The following is a 13089-nucleotide window of genomic DNA, read 5'->3' on the forward strand; positions in this document are numbered from 1 at the left end:
TAATAGTATATTGATAGTCATAGTGTTAATTGTATATTTTTGTTTTTCATTTTTTTTTCTCTTATTCCGAATGCGTATTATGGTCGATACTAAATATTATTAACCACCTATCAAAAATAACATAAAATCAAAGCACAGCACGACGACTTCGATAACTTAATTTTGCCTACAGTTCTGGAAAAAATTCTTATGTACATCTAATGACAAGGAGACATTCCGTCATACATTATAAAATACGGGACAGGAAAATTACACGTTAAATAATATTTCCCTGCCAATAGATGATATTTACTTTTTATAATGTTATAGTGTAAATTATATTCCGAATGTAGTGAATTAGCGTTAAGCGTGAAAGCAGACTTTTTATTGGAAACTCATCGTAGACGCGCTTTTATCTTAAAAAAAAATTTAGCAAATGAATGGAGCAAAATGTAATCAGTCACTATAATCGATTGACTGAATTACAAATTGACCACTAATCTTAATATTTAATACTGAAATTTTATTATTTGCTTTTGTTTTATAAGTGTTGAGCAAGACTAATGAATGACGCTTAAATTAAAAAAAAAAAAAAAAAAAAAAAAAAAAAAGAAAAGAAACAAAAACAAAAAACAAAAAATAAACAAACAAAAAAAATAATATTAAAATAATACTTAAATGGCGATTACAAGATTGACTCGAAGAATAAGGCCACTTTGTTAATTATAAAAATAATGTATGTTTTTAAACGTTGACCGGATACATTTAGGTGTATGAAATATATCTAACAAAGAGTATAATACAATTTATAAAGTAAATTCATTATAGTATTCATTAAGAATGATCGTATAATATTTATCCCTTGGTATCGATATTATAGATATTAATAATAATTCTTTTATTTTTTTATTTTTGTTTTTTGTTTTTACTCGACATTCTCTGTATTAGATATCTGTAAATGTAGTACAAGTCTCTTTTAAAAAGCAAAAGTAAGTTATTACAACGATTGAAAGTTAAAAATAATCCATAAGACAAAGGCAGCGACGAAAGTTCATTAAACAAAGCCATTTTCTTTGCTATTTATAAGACACATCTTGTAGAAACCGTCAATCGGACGTGTACTGAAGGTTAAGACTTTGACATTTTTGCAGTGCATCAAAATGCTTAACGAAACGCAATTGCAACCAATCAATGATTTAAAAGAATATAAAGGAATTATGATGGAGACAGAACGAGATAAGTAAGTAATCAAATAAATTGGAACTCTTTCTAGGATTTTCACAGACAGTGATAACAAATGATAATGAGGTTATACTTACAACGTTCAATTAGAATTAAAGTAATTTCGCGTTGTAAATATATGTGAATATCAAATATCCAATTGAAAATTTGTCTTTAAGTCACATGTTTTTGTACAATCTAATGAAAATAATTTACACTTGATATAATATGATTTCTCAGGCATACAGACGTGCCTGCTTTCTATTAAAATGCATAAATGATAAATTTAGTCAAAGACTTATAGAATTATACTATATTACATTTAAATATTGAAATGTATTTCGCTTGACTATTTGACTGTACTACAAATTGCAAGCGATTTGTGACTTAAACAAAATATGTATAATACCACTTTACAAAATATTGTTTAAAGTATAATTTAATTTCATTCTTAAAACAATAATTTCAATAAATTAAAGCAAACGACATTCTTTTATCTTAAAAATTATTTTGTAATTAATTTTTTAGTCAACTATTACCTCGCTTCATTCATTTATATCCTAATTAATTGATCTCGATAAGATATAAAATAGTCGAATGCGTGCGCAAATCATGTAAATTATAAATAAAGAGAACATAAATTAAATAAACGCGCTACAAAATTCGCCGGCAGATGACAGCACACAGTCACAGAAACCGGCCAAAGCTAACCTTAGTTATATACACGCACAGGTACTGTTGAAAATATTGACGCAGTGAAACGTAATTCGACGGTAAATTTCTCACACGTGTTTCGAAAACTGCATTTTGTTCTTTGTTAGAAATTCGATTTTATATACTATTCCTTAAAATTTCCAACATAATAATAATAATAATGTGGCAAAAAGCATTATTTTAAGTTAAATTAAAACATTTTTAGAAGGTAATCCATAATAGTCAGTTAATTATTTATTCACAATTTATTAGACAATTAATTTTTAACAATTAGTATTCGACAAATGTCAATTATAATAATTAACGAAATAGCAAGAATTGAGGAAGAACTGTAAAAATCTACTTCGTTATTAATCTTGCAAAATAAAGTCTGTATACTTTTAATTTAAATTAAAAATTAATATTAGGGCAACGACCATAACTACGACAACAATAACAAATAGTAATATAGCGAGGATAAAAAATATAAATTATATATATTTCGAAAAACTATGTGTGAGTGATTGCATCTTCTTTTAACTAGTTTATATTCCAAAATAAATCAAAATAAAGGGTGATTAAGTTGAAATTTGAATAGCAAGTTATATATTTGAAAATGCAGGCAGAAATAACGTATATTTTTTATGGTTCTTATAAAATTTTGAATACTATTATTCATACATTCGAAAAAAATTTTGAGTTAAACTAATATTACTTGTATATTTTTGATAAAAATACAGTCTGATTTATTTTTCATGTAAAATATCGTGAGTTCAACGCTACCGCAGCAAAATATCGATAATTGATAGTTCAAGAAAAATAAATCATCGAATTAATTACAATGTGGAAAGAAAGAGTAAATGTAACATGGTAAGAAATTTGAATAAAATGAGCAACTTATTTCGAATTTTCGCAATTGAAATATTGCCGCTGATACGCAGCTTACATCCTGATGTATTTTGACCGTCAGCGCATACGTTGCTAGAAGCTCAACCTTTGCGAAATGGAAAATAAAGAGAGAGAGAGAGAGAGAGAGAGAATGCGTGCGCGCGCGTCTCTGACTGTGCCTGCGTGTGTACATGTGTACGAGCGAGAGACAACAGAGCAAACAGTTGGAAAGGGGCCAGCGCGAGGGAGCGAAAGAGCGAGTGAGTGGTAAAAGGCGCGTAGAAGAAAGAGAACAAATTCAGTGAGCAGCTAAGCAACGCGGCGCAGTAAAGTGCGGTAGCAAAAGGCGAAGTCTCAGCTCACTTTCGGGAAAAAAACTCTTTGCACATACACATCGACAACTCCCACATCGCAGGTCACACTCCAGATCAAGTTCGTCCGAAGTGCTAGAATTGTGCGACGTCGTTCCGGACGTTTTTGGATAAGATACGTTGTGCGACGTAATTATCGTCGGAGAGTTTTTGCCCCTTTTTGCGCAACTTAGGTAAGTCGTGGGTGCTACACTAGGGATACTTTGTAACGCATATTCATACATAAGTGCATGAAAACACAAGATAGATCAGTGCTACGGTGTGCTAGGCCAAAATCTAACATTTATAAATAATCAACCTATCTTGTTTCTGCTTCGTGTTCTCTCTCTCTCTCTCTCTCTCTCTCTCTCTCTCTCTCTTTCTTTCTCTCCCTTCTCTCCCTTCTCTCCCTCCCTATATATATATATATATATATATATATATTTTTATATAAAATGTGTGTGCCCGTGTATGCGCGCGCGTGTGCCCGTGTGTATGTACATATACAACACATGACATATATATCACTCTTGTTGCGCAGCAGAAGGTGAAAGAAGGCGTGAAGCGCCAAAAAATTAACGTCTGTTGTCATTGCACTAGTGGATTATTATTGACCTTTGTTTTCTTCAATGAACTCTCCCTTCCTTTATTCTTTCAATCCGTCGTTCCTCTATGAGCCAGCCACGCGAAAATGGATACGTTAAACGCGTTTTCTTTACGCCGATTGCGCACAGCCGTCCTTCGTCTTTTATTCCTGAGCGCTCCTCAAACACACGTACGTTCAGCTATGCGCGAATACGTATTCGGAAAAGGACCGAGAAAGAAAGACGCCAGCTGCGCTCACTCGGAGATAAATCGATGCGATTCCCGTACGAGGCAACATTAATAATACTGAAGGTACAACTTGCGATGACTTCTTCGAACGATTGCGAGGAAGCGCAACGGGGAATGAATTTTCCTATTGATGGTCAGCATTGATGTTGAAAAAAGCAGCGAGTCAGCGAGTGAGATAGCGCAACGCTCGCCGCCGACATTTTCACATCCCGAGTCGGCGCCGACGTTGTTCTTTAGATTTTGCAACGGACGTAAAAATCAACACGATACGTATGACTGCATGGACGGACGTACATAATCCAAAGCGCACATTCGCGATAATGTTATGCTCTTGCCTTTCCAACTTTTATTATATCTATTGTCTTATCTTCGTGTATTTGTTTACGAGTGATTGACACACGCCTAGACAATTCGCGAGCCGGACATATATTAGATTTTTATTTTTAAATAATAATTTTATTTTTATCATTCCGATACATGATTTGCAAATTACGCGTGTATTTATAAAAACGTCGCTTTATTGCTTTTAGGACATTCTTTTTTCGAATGTAAATAACCGCTTCAATATTGACTGGTTCACTAATTTTTATAAAAATACAAATTATACACGATAAAAATATGCAAAGTGGATGGACAAACTAGTTGTAGATTAGTTGTGAATCACCTAGCTTGAAATTATCAATTACGTGATAATAGACAATTGGATATATTGTCAGAGGTCGCGTACACCAATGTAAAAAAGAAAATTATTAGGCCTTTTATACATTATTTATTCGTGTGTTCATATAATTGAATATATATAAGTATACAACAATATATATTGTTCAAAACGGAAATGAGAAGTAATTTTTCATGAAATCTCGCATATTTAAATTTGACTCGGGAGAGCAATATTGAAAACTAAGATTGAATTAATTTATTGCGAAAAATCTAAGCTCAAAGTAAGCAACGGTACATAATCTAAGTAGATTATAGTTTACCAGGATAGGATATAAATTTAATAATATTAATATACGTGAGTAATTACACATTGTTTTCCGTTCCTTTTTTTTTTTTTTTTTTTTTTTTTTAATTCGGCCATCGTATGATTTATCTTCGATAAGAAATATTTTTGCTTGTTACCTACTGTAAACAAAAATAATCAAGACCAGCTTATCTCGTATAAAAGTAGATAAGGCCAATGTATTGTAAAGCTCGTTAAAAAAAAAAAAAAAAAAAAAAAGAAAAAAAAAAAAAACTGTGGGGGGGGGGGGGGGGAAGAAAGCATGCAAGATGGTTAGAGCAATATTAAAAAAAATGACATGTAGAGGGACGATATTGGCTATGGATTTTATAGATTAGATTTGCAAGTTTTTCCCTCAAAATTCCCAGTATTAAAATTCAATTAAAATGGCAAATTAAGAAGTAACATAGGCACACCCACAACAACAAAAATTCAACGTATTCACAACGTTTAAATCGTTGTGATACATACTAATTTATAAAACAGGAATGGTGTACAAGTGAGGCTAATTTACTTAATTTTTATCCAAAATCTATCGATGTTTCGATACATTTAATAAAGATTTTTTCAGCTTTATACTAATTGAATTCCAAAAATAATAAAATATTTTATCAAAAAGTGAAAAATATTTGCTTTAAAAATAATCAAAAAATTGTGAATTTAAATATAAAATTAACTTTTAACCTTTTCATTTTACTAATATATTTTAAAATTTTTTTATTACATTAAAGTATTCTTATTGGTATATTTTATACATTTATACTTTTTAGCCTTTATATTAATTTTCCTTCGGATAAGATGCGTTTATATATTACTACATAGATCCTTCAATTCACCGAATTTACATAGCTTATATAGCCAGCTCTTGCACACATAAATTAGCATATCGATAAGTCAATCAATTTATTTAATAGTATGACAGTTAATAATAGAACGGAAATTGTGTAAATTTAGATACAATGATATAAAATTATGTTCGATAAATTTTTTATTTATTTATTTTAATGTCTTTGATATAAAGTACTTGTATATTATTTGTGTTTTTAAATATTTTACGAAAGCTGCATACTTTGTTAAATATTTTAATAAAGCAAATTTTAGCAAAAAGGTATTGGAAATTTTAACAAACAAATGTCAATTTCAAATGTATTTATCCATTTTTAAAACAGATAATTGAATTTAAAAAATATAAATATCATTATAATTATATATTTATAAAATATTTGTATATTGCAGTTCAAACAAGAATATAGTGAATATAGTACAAGGTAAAATTGAGAATAATGATATTGACTACTTACTATATTTACTACTATAGCAAACTATTCAAATTTTTAAAAGTAGAACAATAATGTAATAAAAAAATTAATAAGAAATATAAAAGGAAAGGTGCTCAGAAATTTTAATATAAACCGAGGATTATCTATAATATAGTTTAGTAAGCATAAAGAGAAATTTCACGAAGACAGTAAAAGATTTTGCAAAAAATAATATGTACACAAACATGAAACATAATTCTATTATCTTGTAAATAAATTTTAATATATTTATATATGTTGTGAATGCGACAACGATTTAAGAAGGGCATAATTATTCGTAAGAACGAGTGTTTAGATGTCGTCCCACGATGTGTCCCTATAAGTAGTTTAAAATAAAAATCAAACGTGCACTTTGAGGACGGAAAAGAGATGTCGCATTAGTGTTTATAGTGCCACGAAGGGTTGACGCACTTGTATTAGTATGCGCGCGAGGCGCGGCTCCCGTTTACACATGCATGCATACACGCACGCGCGCGCACACATAAAGAGACATATATTGTACACGCGTTCAAGGAGAGAGAATGAGAGATGTTCTGCTTGGTAGCAGTGGAGCCGAAAAGAGAGAGGACACCAAGGTTGAGTCTGGTCAGCCCCTTCCTCCCTCCTTCCCTCCCTCACTCACTCATTCTTTCTCTCCTTTTCTTTTTCTCCGACCATCCGTACACAATTACGTTTTCATCGTCCTTCTCGAGCTTAATCCGATTTTGTGCAAGGTACAATATTGTTATGGTATTGCTTATGAAATGGATTTTGTCCTCGACTTTCATGAGTATTTGTTATTAAATTACGAATTAGTAATACATGAGCGTTGATGCACTGATCGAATGTTTGGTCACTTTAGTTTAAACTTTAGGGGCATTTCATTTTAATTATATTCCAATTGTAAATTTCTTTATGTGTCCTTGATTCAGTGATTTAAAAAACTTAATATTCCATGGTTACGCATTTTCTGTGGTCAATACTCGGTGATTTATTTGAAAAAAAAATCAGATATTTGGATTGGATAAAATTACTTTTTAAGAAAATTATAGAATTATTTCTATTTTATTAAAGATCTTCATAATGTGTAGACTTGGATTAATCAAATAGACCAGCAACTATGATAATTTATTCTTAAATATTATTACTAATTGAGTATTGTTACAATCCTGGAGAAGTCTGATTAATAAGACTGAAATATTAAATGAATTAAAACCAAAATCATCAGTCAAAAAAGCATGTTTTTATTGTAATTATTTTGTAAAATAATTAAAATATTATTATTCAATTTCTACTGTTCAAAATATGAAGCAAAAAATTTTAATAAAATGTAATAACTACACTGTAATTATTCAAACTTTATTTCTAAAATTAAATAATTAAGAAAATATTAGATAAGAAAATGATGTTTATCATAACCCTATCTACTTAATGCATATACATTAGATTTAATATTATTTTATTAGTAAATTTTATCACTATATTTCAGTACTGAATATAAATCTGGTATGAAAATGAAGATTCCAACCGGTGGTTCTGGTAATGGATACTATGGGCATGAAAGCAGTGTCATTTCATACTTGGACAATGTAGAATCAGATGCCGATGTTCCAGCAACAGCTGAGGACGATTTTTCAGAGTATATGTGGATGGAAAATGAAGAAGAATTTGATAAGCAGGTGAATAGATGCTTTTAAAATTAAAATAATAATATAAAAAATTATACTAAATTAATATTTTATTTACTTTTAGGTACTCCAACAGTTAGAAGAAGAAGAATTAATGGAAGAATGCTTAGAAGCAATGTTGGAAGAAGAAAGGCAACATGAAAGAAATCAAACCTCCAGTGCTTGGTGTACAGCTACAAGTACAGAAAACAATGGTGCTGAATTGTGCCAACAACTCAATAGTCTCCGAGTTCATGACGACATTGCTAAACAAGTATGAGCTATTTCAAATTATTTTAATTGAAGTTTGAGAAAAGGAAATAGTTATATCATATAATTGCAGATATTTGTTCCATATTATTTTTAAAAGACTTTGCAACATTGTCATTAATATATATATCATTATATATAATTACACTATATATTCAATAGTATGAATCATGCAGTTTTATGTAATTTGTAATTCTGTAAAAAATTAACATTAAGACTTTCTAAACTTAACGTTAATATATTAATATATTTAGGAGGAGAATGATCATGAAATATATACATACACTTATTTTTATACTTATTAATAACAATTACACATAACAATGTTAAAAGAATGGTAAATAATATTAAAAAAAAAATTTTTTTTTATAGAGTACGTTAAATCCTAATGCAGCAGAGTTCGTCCCAACCTTCAAATTGAGTGCACCACCAGAAATCAGTGCGAAATCGTCGTAGAGGTTCCTTAATTATTCTTACTTATGCAGAATAACAGATCTTTAGATTACTGAAATGTCCAGAATCCTTTTCCCCTTTTACCCAAGGTCGAATGATTATCTTCAGAGAATTCTGTTAGGCGTTGCGAGTCAACGATATAAGATTATAAACGTCAAATTAGATGAAAAAAAGATGCGCAGAGTAGTTATACTTAAAAACGTAATGCGAAAATCAGGTTTAATGCTGTCCAATTTTTAGATATGTTAATTGTCAAAAAAGTGAGTAAGAAAGCACGTGTTTGTTTATATATTCATAAAATTTAATACACAAGAATTTTATCATAGTTTGTATGATCGATAATAAGTTTCTATAATTATTATTTTTATTAATGGAGTCTCCTGCCTGAAACATTATTTTATATATCTTCAGATTAAGTTGTTCCATCTATTTATTGATAAATATTTATACACTGTTATAATGGCAAATCATTCAAACAGGTACTTAAATAAAAATCGTAGGAGGATTTACTATATTTGTATCATAAATTAAAAAATATTGTTATGTCACTTTTGCTAAACTTGTGAGCCTCGCTTCAAACTAGTCCAGTCATTGAGCTTTCTCTCAAAGACATCCCGGTTTAGTTGATTACATCACAATTCCATTGTAATTTCCTTGATCTTATCTTCCTTTATCTTATCTTTACTTTCTCTCTCGTGCTCAAAGTAAGGCATAATAAAAAAAAAACACGTGCATCAAAAATAGAAAAATATAGTCAAATACTAATTGTATTAAAATTAATTAAATTGTTATTCGGTCGAATATTTACATATTTGCATATTTACAAGTCCGTTAAATATTTAAATATTTAAATATCAAGATAATCTACTAAAATTTGTGTCCTTCAAATAAAAGTGTCTCAAGCAGGCTGTCGGTATATGGATTCTGGGCCCTCCATTCGCTCATTCTCTTTCTCTATTTTCTAGTTTTCTTTTTCTAAATGGACTTCAAAAGATCTCAAATGCAAGTCTAATTCAGGCTGTGAGAGACTCATTTTCTGAGATTCTAGAGTCTGCACATGCTTACTTTCTAGAGGAAGGTTTTTCTATTAAAAAAAAGACAAAAAAAACTTGCTTTGGAAATTTTTATAGATTTTAGATGACATATAAATCTGCTATGTTCTAATCATGATATATAAATAGTCGTATAAATGGTGAGTGTATTTTTGAGCATTTTTGTTAAACTATATTATTGCACAGAAGAAAAAATGAAATATGTGCATCGAAGAGAAAAATACTCAAATTTTTGTGTTATTCCTGATTTTGAAAAGCAATGTTATTTTAATTAACATATTTTTGTTTTTAATCAACTCCAGAGAATATTAATAATATTTTTATTATTTACGCAGACCAATGCTATTTTAAATAATTATTTCATTGAAGACTAAAGAAGTTACTAAATCTCTAAATATTTGTTATAATATTTTAAGTTATTTTGTGTTAATATGATTAACTTACTTTTCTACTCCTTTTCTTTATTTCATTTGAAATACTTGGAAATACTTTGAAGATACAAAAATTTGAGATAGAAAACACGATTATTTCTTTTTTTATCTCTAATTAGCTATGTGAATCAGGTCCTTGATACAAATAGCTCACCTTTAAATATTTAAGAACCTTTACTTTTCCAATTAATTATTGCAATATTGTAATTAAAGCTTATAATGTGCTAAGTTAATGTTTACTTTAATTAGCTACTAATATAAAAGAATCGAGATTGATAAGAGGAGTTGATAATGTTTAACTAGGTTGCTGATCAATTTGTAGTATTTGCCGTTATTAGTGCTGGTTCTTCATTCTTGTTAATTTCATTGTGAAAAAAATTATCTCTTGAATTAATAATACTTATGACAAGTTACCATTTAGATACATGTCCTAGAGTATTAAGAATATGCTAATTTGTAGTCGAATATCTTAACAACAAAAATATTGTGGTAATATACAAATGTCACCAATTAATTTTACATCAATGTGAGAAGTAAGTTTCTTCAGATTGGAAATGTACAGGGCATATACTGATATAAGGTGTTCCAATAAAACCTGTAATTGCTACAGAAATTTCACTTGATTCTGGTTCACTGTTCTATCAGTCAGATTAGTAAATTGAAATAGAGCGATATCCTGCCAAAAGAAAGTCTGAATAACCACAATCTAAATATGCCTTTGCTTTCTGAGCTTCTATGAGTATATAAAGAGCTAGTGCAACATTAATTATCTTATGTAGAAGAACAACTTTGCACCAATTTATGATCATTAAGACTATACTGCATGTTGTCTTGAAGTATTTATATTTATGCTACCTTTAATTCACAAAATCGACTGAAAAAGCTAAACAATCAATGTAATGATAATATTTGACAAGCTCTTAATGAAATTTATCATCTTTATAATTGTGAATTGCATAGGACTACGTATTTATTTTCACTACTTATTAGTGTGAGTATGCTTATATAATTCAGTCAGAAGAATTCCTATAAGAATATAAGATGCTTTAACAGGTAATACCGGTATTAATCTGAGCAACCGGGTCAATGAACAAACAAATTTGTTTGAAAGACCGCCGTCATTTTTTTGATTCAGCACGAATAACAAATACGATTTTTATAAAATAGCGAATCACTTGTTGAAAGTTTTTCCATTAGGCAGGAACTATTTTTGATTGAGCAAGATCTTGCAGATTTAGAAAAGAGTACTCACTATATGCATAACAAGCTAAATTCTTGGACCTGAATCTGCGGCTTAATTAATTGCATAAATACTAATCTATATCGTTGAAAATTGTTTCGAGCGGTCGAGGCATGCATTATATATATAGAAAATACCAATATTAAAGTTGTATGCATGCTTTTGTGTACACGTCTATTTCATACTGTGTAAAGCTGAGAGCTCGAATAATAGTGATTTTTTATTTGAGAGATGTGCATTTCTCGTTTCTAGATGGTCTTCCAATCGTTGTTCAAGTGTCTTAGCAAGACTCGAACGACAGTCGAAGACTCGGCGTCACGCACACAAGCACCTAAGATAGAACGGGAAAAAATAAAATTCTTAATGTTTAATTATTTTTAAATGTACATAACCATACACGGATGTATAAAGTATTTTGCATAAACGTTTATGTTTATGTACACGATCAAAATCAGTATATTATCATTTTTTTTCCCGTTAATTATAAAATAATTCATAATTGTATAAAAAGAAACTCATAATTACGTATATCGCTTTTGGCAAAAAAAAAAAAACAAAAAAAAAAACTGGCTTGTGATTTTTTAAGAGTGACATTTTTATTGTGACAATTTGCGAAAAAATAAAAACGAAGCGCCAAGAAAATTACTGTAAAACATTGCCTTACAACACTATTACGTAGAATTTTCGTTTATCCATTTTTATGCGTTTTTATTATAATTCATAACAGAATATGTTTCTTAAGTAAATTAAAATTCTATTTATAAAATGGGATGTATAAACTTTTATCAATTTTGTTTGTACAATGAATTGTCTATATACGTGTGTATGATCATATATGATTATATATATTTAATTAAAGACAAAATTGTATCATAAAATTATATAATTTGTGTTATGTCTGTTTTACCAAAGTGAAATGTCCTTGACGGATCCTTCACGTTCTATAATAAATGTATGTTGTGATTGATAAATCAAGAGTATAAAGAATTTATTTGTATAAAAAGCATACCTTTCATCTTGAGAGAAAGCGAGAGAGAGAGAGAGAGAGAGAGTGAGGGGGAGGGGGGGGGGAAGAGAGAGATGAGAAAGAAAGATGTAAATTTATCGTTCGACGTCATCTTCTACTTATTTTTCGACTATTCTCATTATTTTTTAATAATTATTAATTTGACAACCGAACACGGTTGATTCGCTTCGAATTTGTAATATAATATTATTTTTCTCAACGATTGGGAGTCGAATGTACATGCGTGATATTATTCTATTTTTTTAGCGAAGCGGATTTCACTAGAATGTGCGCAAATGTTCTACAGCATTTCGCTCAACGGTTAGTTTTAAGAGTCGAAATATCGCGTGACACTTTTAGTTGTATAATGCGAGAAATGTATTTTTGATTGTATTTTTTTTTTCAACGGGATAAACGTAAAACTCAGCAATTTAAATGTTTGCTCATGAAGGATCACATATACTTTATTATGTAATTACGCAATCTTTCGTATTATTTAAAGTCTCAATACAAACAAATCTTAGCATTTGCGAATCTTCATTTTATCTTCATTATCGTTTATAGCATTTAACAAGTAGCATTAAAAAAAAAAATAAAAAAAAAATATATTATGTATGTAAAACACCAAAAACAATTGCATTTTTATTTATTTGAATGTAACCTGATCCCTAAACTTGTTAATCCCATTCATCAATCAAAATATT

General features: G+C 29.5%; 1 protein-coding gene across 2 annotated transcripts; it reads left to right on the plus strand.

Annotated features, from left to right (window-relative positions):
• Nucleotides 1-2925: 2925 nt before the first annotated feature.
• Nucleotides 2926-9410, plus strand: Paip2 (polyA-binding protein interacting protein 2). 2 transcript variants are annotated; one of them, XM_011503818.1, is made up of 4 exons: nucleotides 2926-3325; nucleotides 7756-7945; nucleotides 8019-8207; nucleotides 8576-9410. In XM_011503818.1, exons 2-4 carry the CDS (start codon nucleotides 7775-7777, stop codon nucleotides 8657-8659), a joined length of 444 nt encoding a protein of 147 aa, XP_011502120.1. In that variant the 5' UTR covers nucleotides 2926-3325; nucleotides 7756-7774; the 3' UTR covers nucleotides 8660-9410. The 2 variants fall into 2 exon arrangements, with proteins under 2 accessions (XP_011502120.1, XP_011502039.1); XM_011503737.1 differs by lacking the exon at nucleotides 2926-3325 and adding an exon at nucleotides 5442-5467.
• The last annotated feature ends 3679 nt before the right edge of the window (nucleotides 9411-13089 follow it).

Source organism: Ceratosolen solmsi, unplaced genomic scaffold (genome assembly GCF_000503995.2).
Source record: "Ceratosolen solmsi marchali unplaced genomic scaffold, CerSol_1.0 scaffold10, whole genome shotgun sequence".
In the NCBI taxonomy this organism is placed as follows: domain Eukaryota; kingdom Metazoa; phylum Arthropoda; class Insecta; order Hymenoptera; family Agaonidae; genus Ceratosolen; species Ceratosolen solmsi.

Coding starts and splice junctions, on each gene's coding strand:
- Paip2 (XM_011503737.1), top strand. Junction 7,946..8,018: donor AAGAAGAATTTGATAAGCAG/GTGAATAGATGC, acceptor ATTTACTTTTAG/GTACTCCAACAGTTAGAAGA. Junction 8,208..8,575: donor ATGACGACATTGCTAAACAA/GTATGAGCTATT, acceptor TTTTTTTTATAG/AGTACGTTAAATCCTAATGC.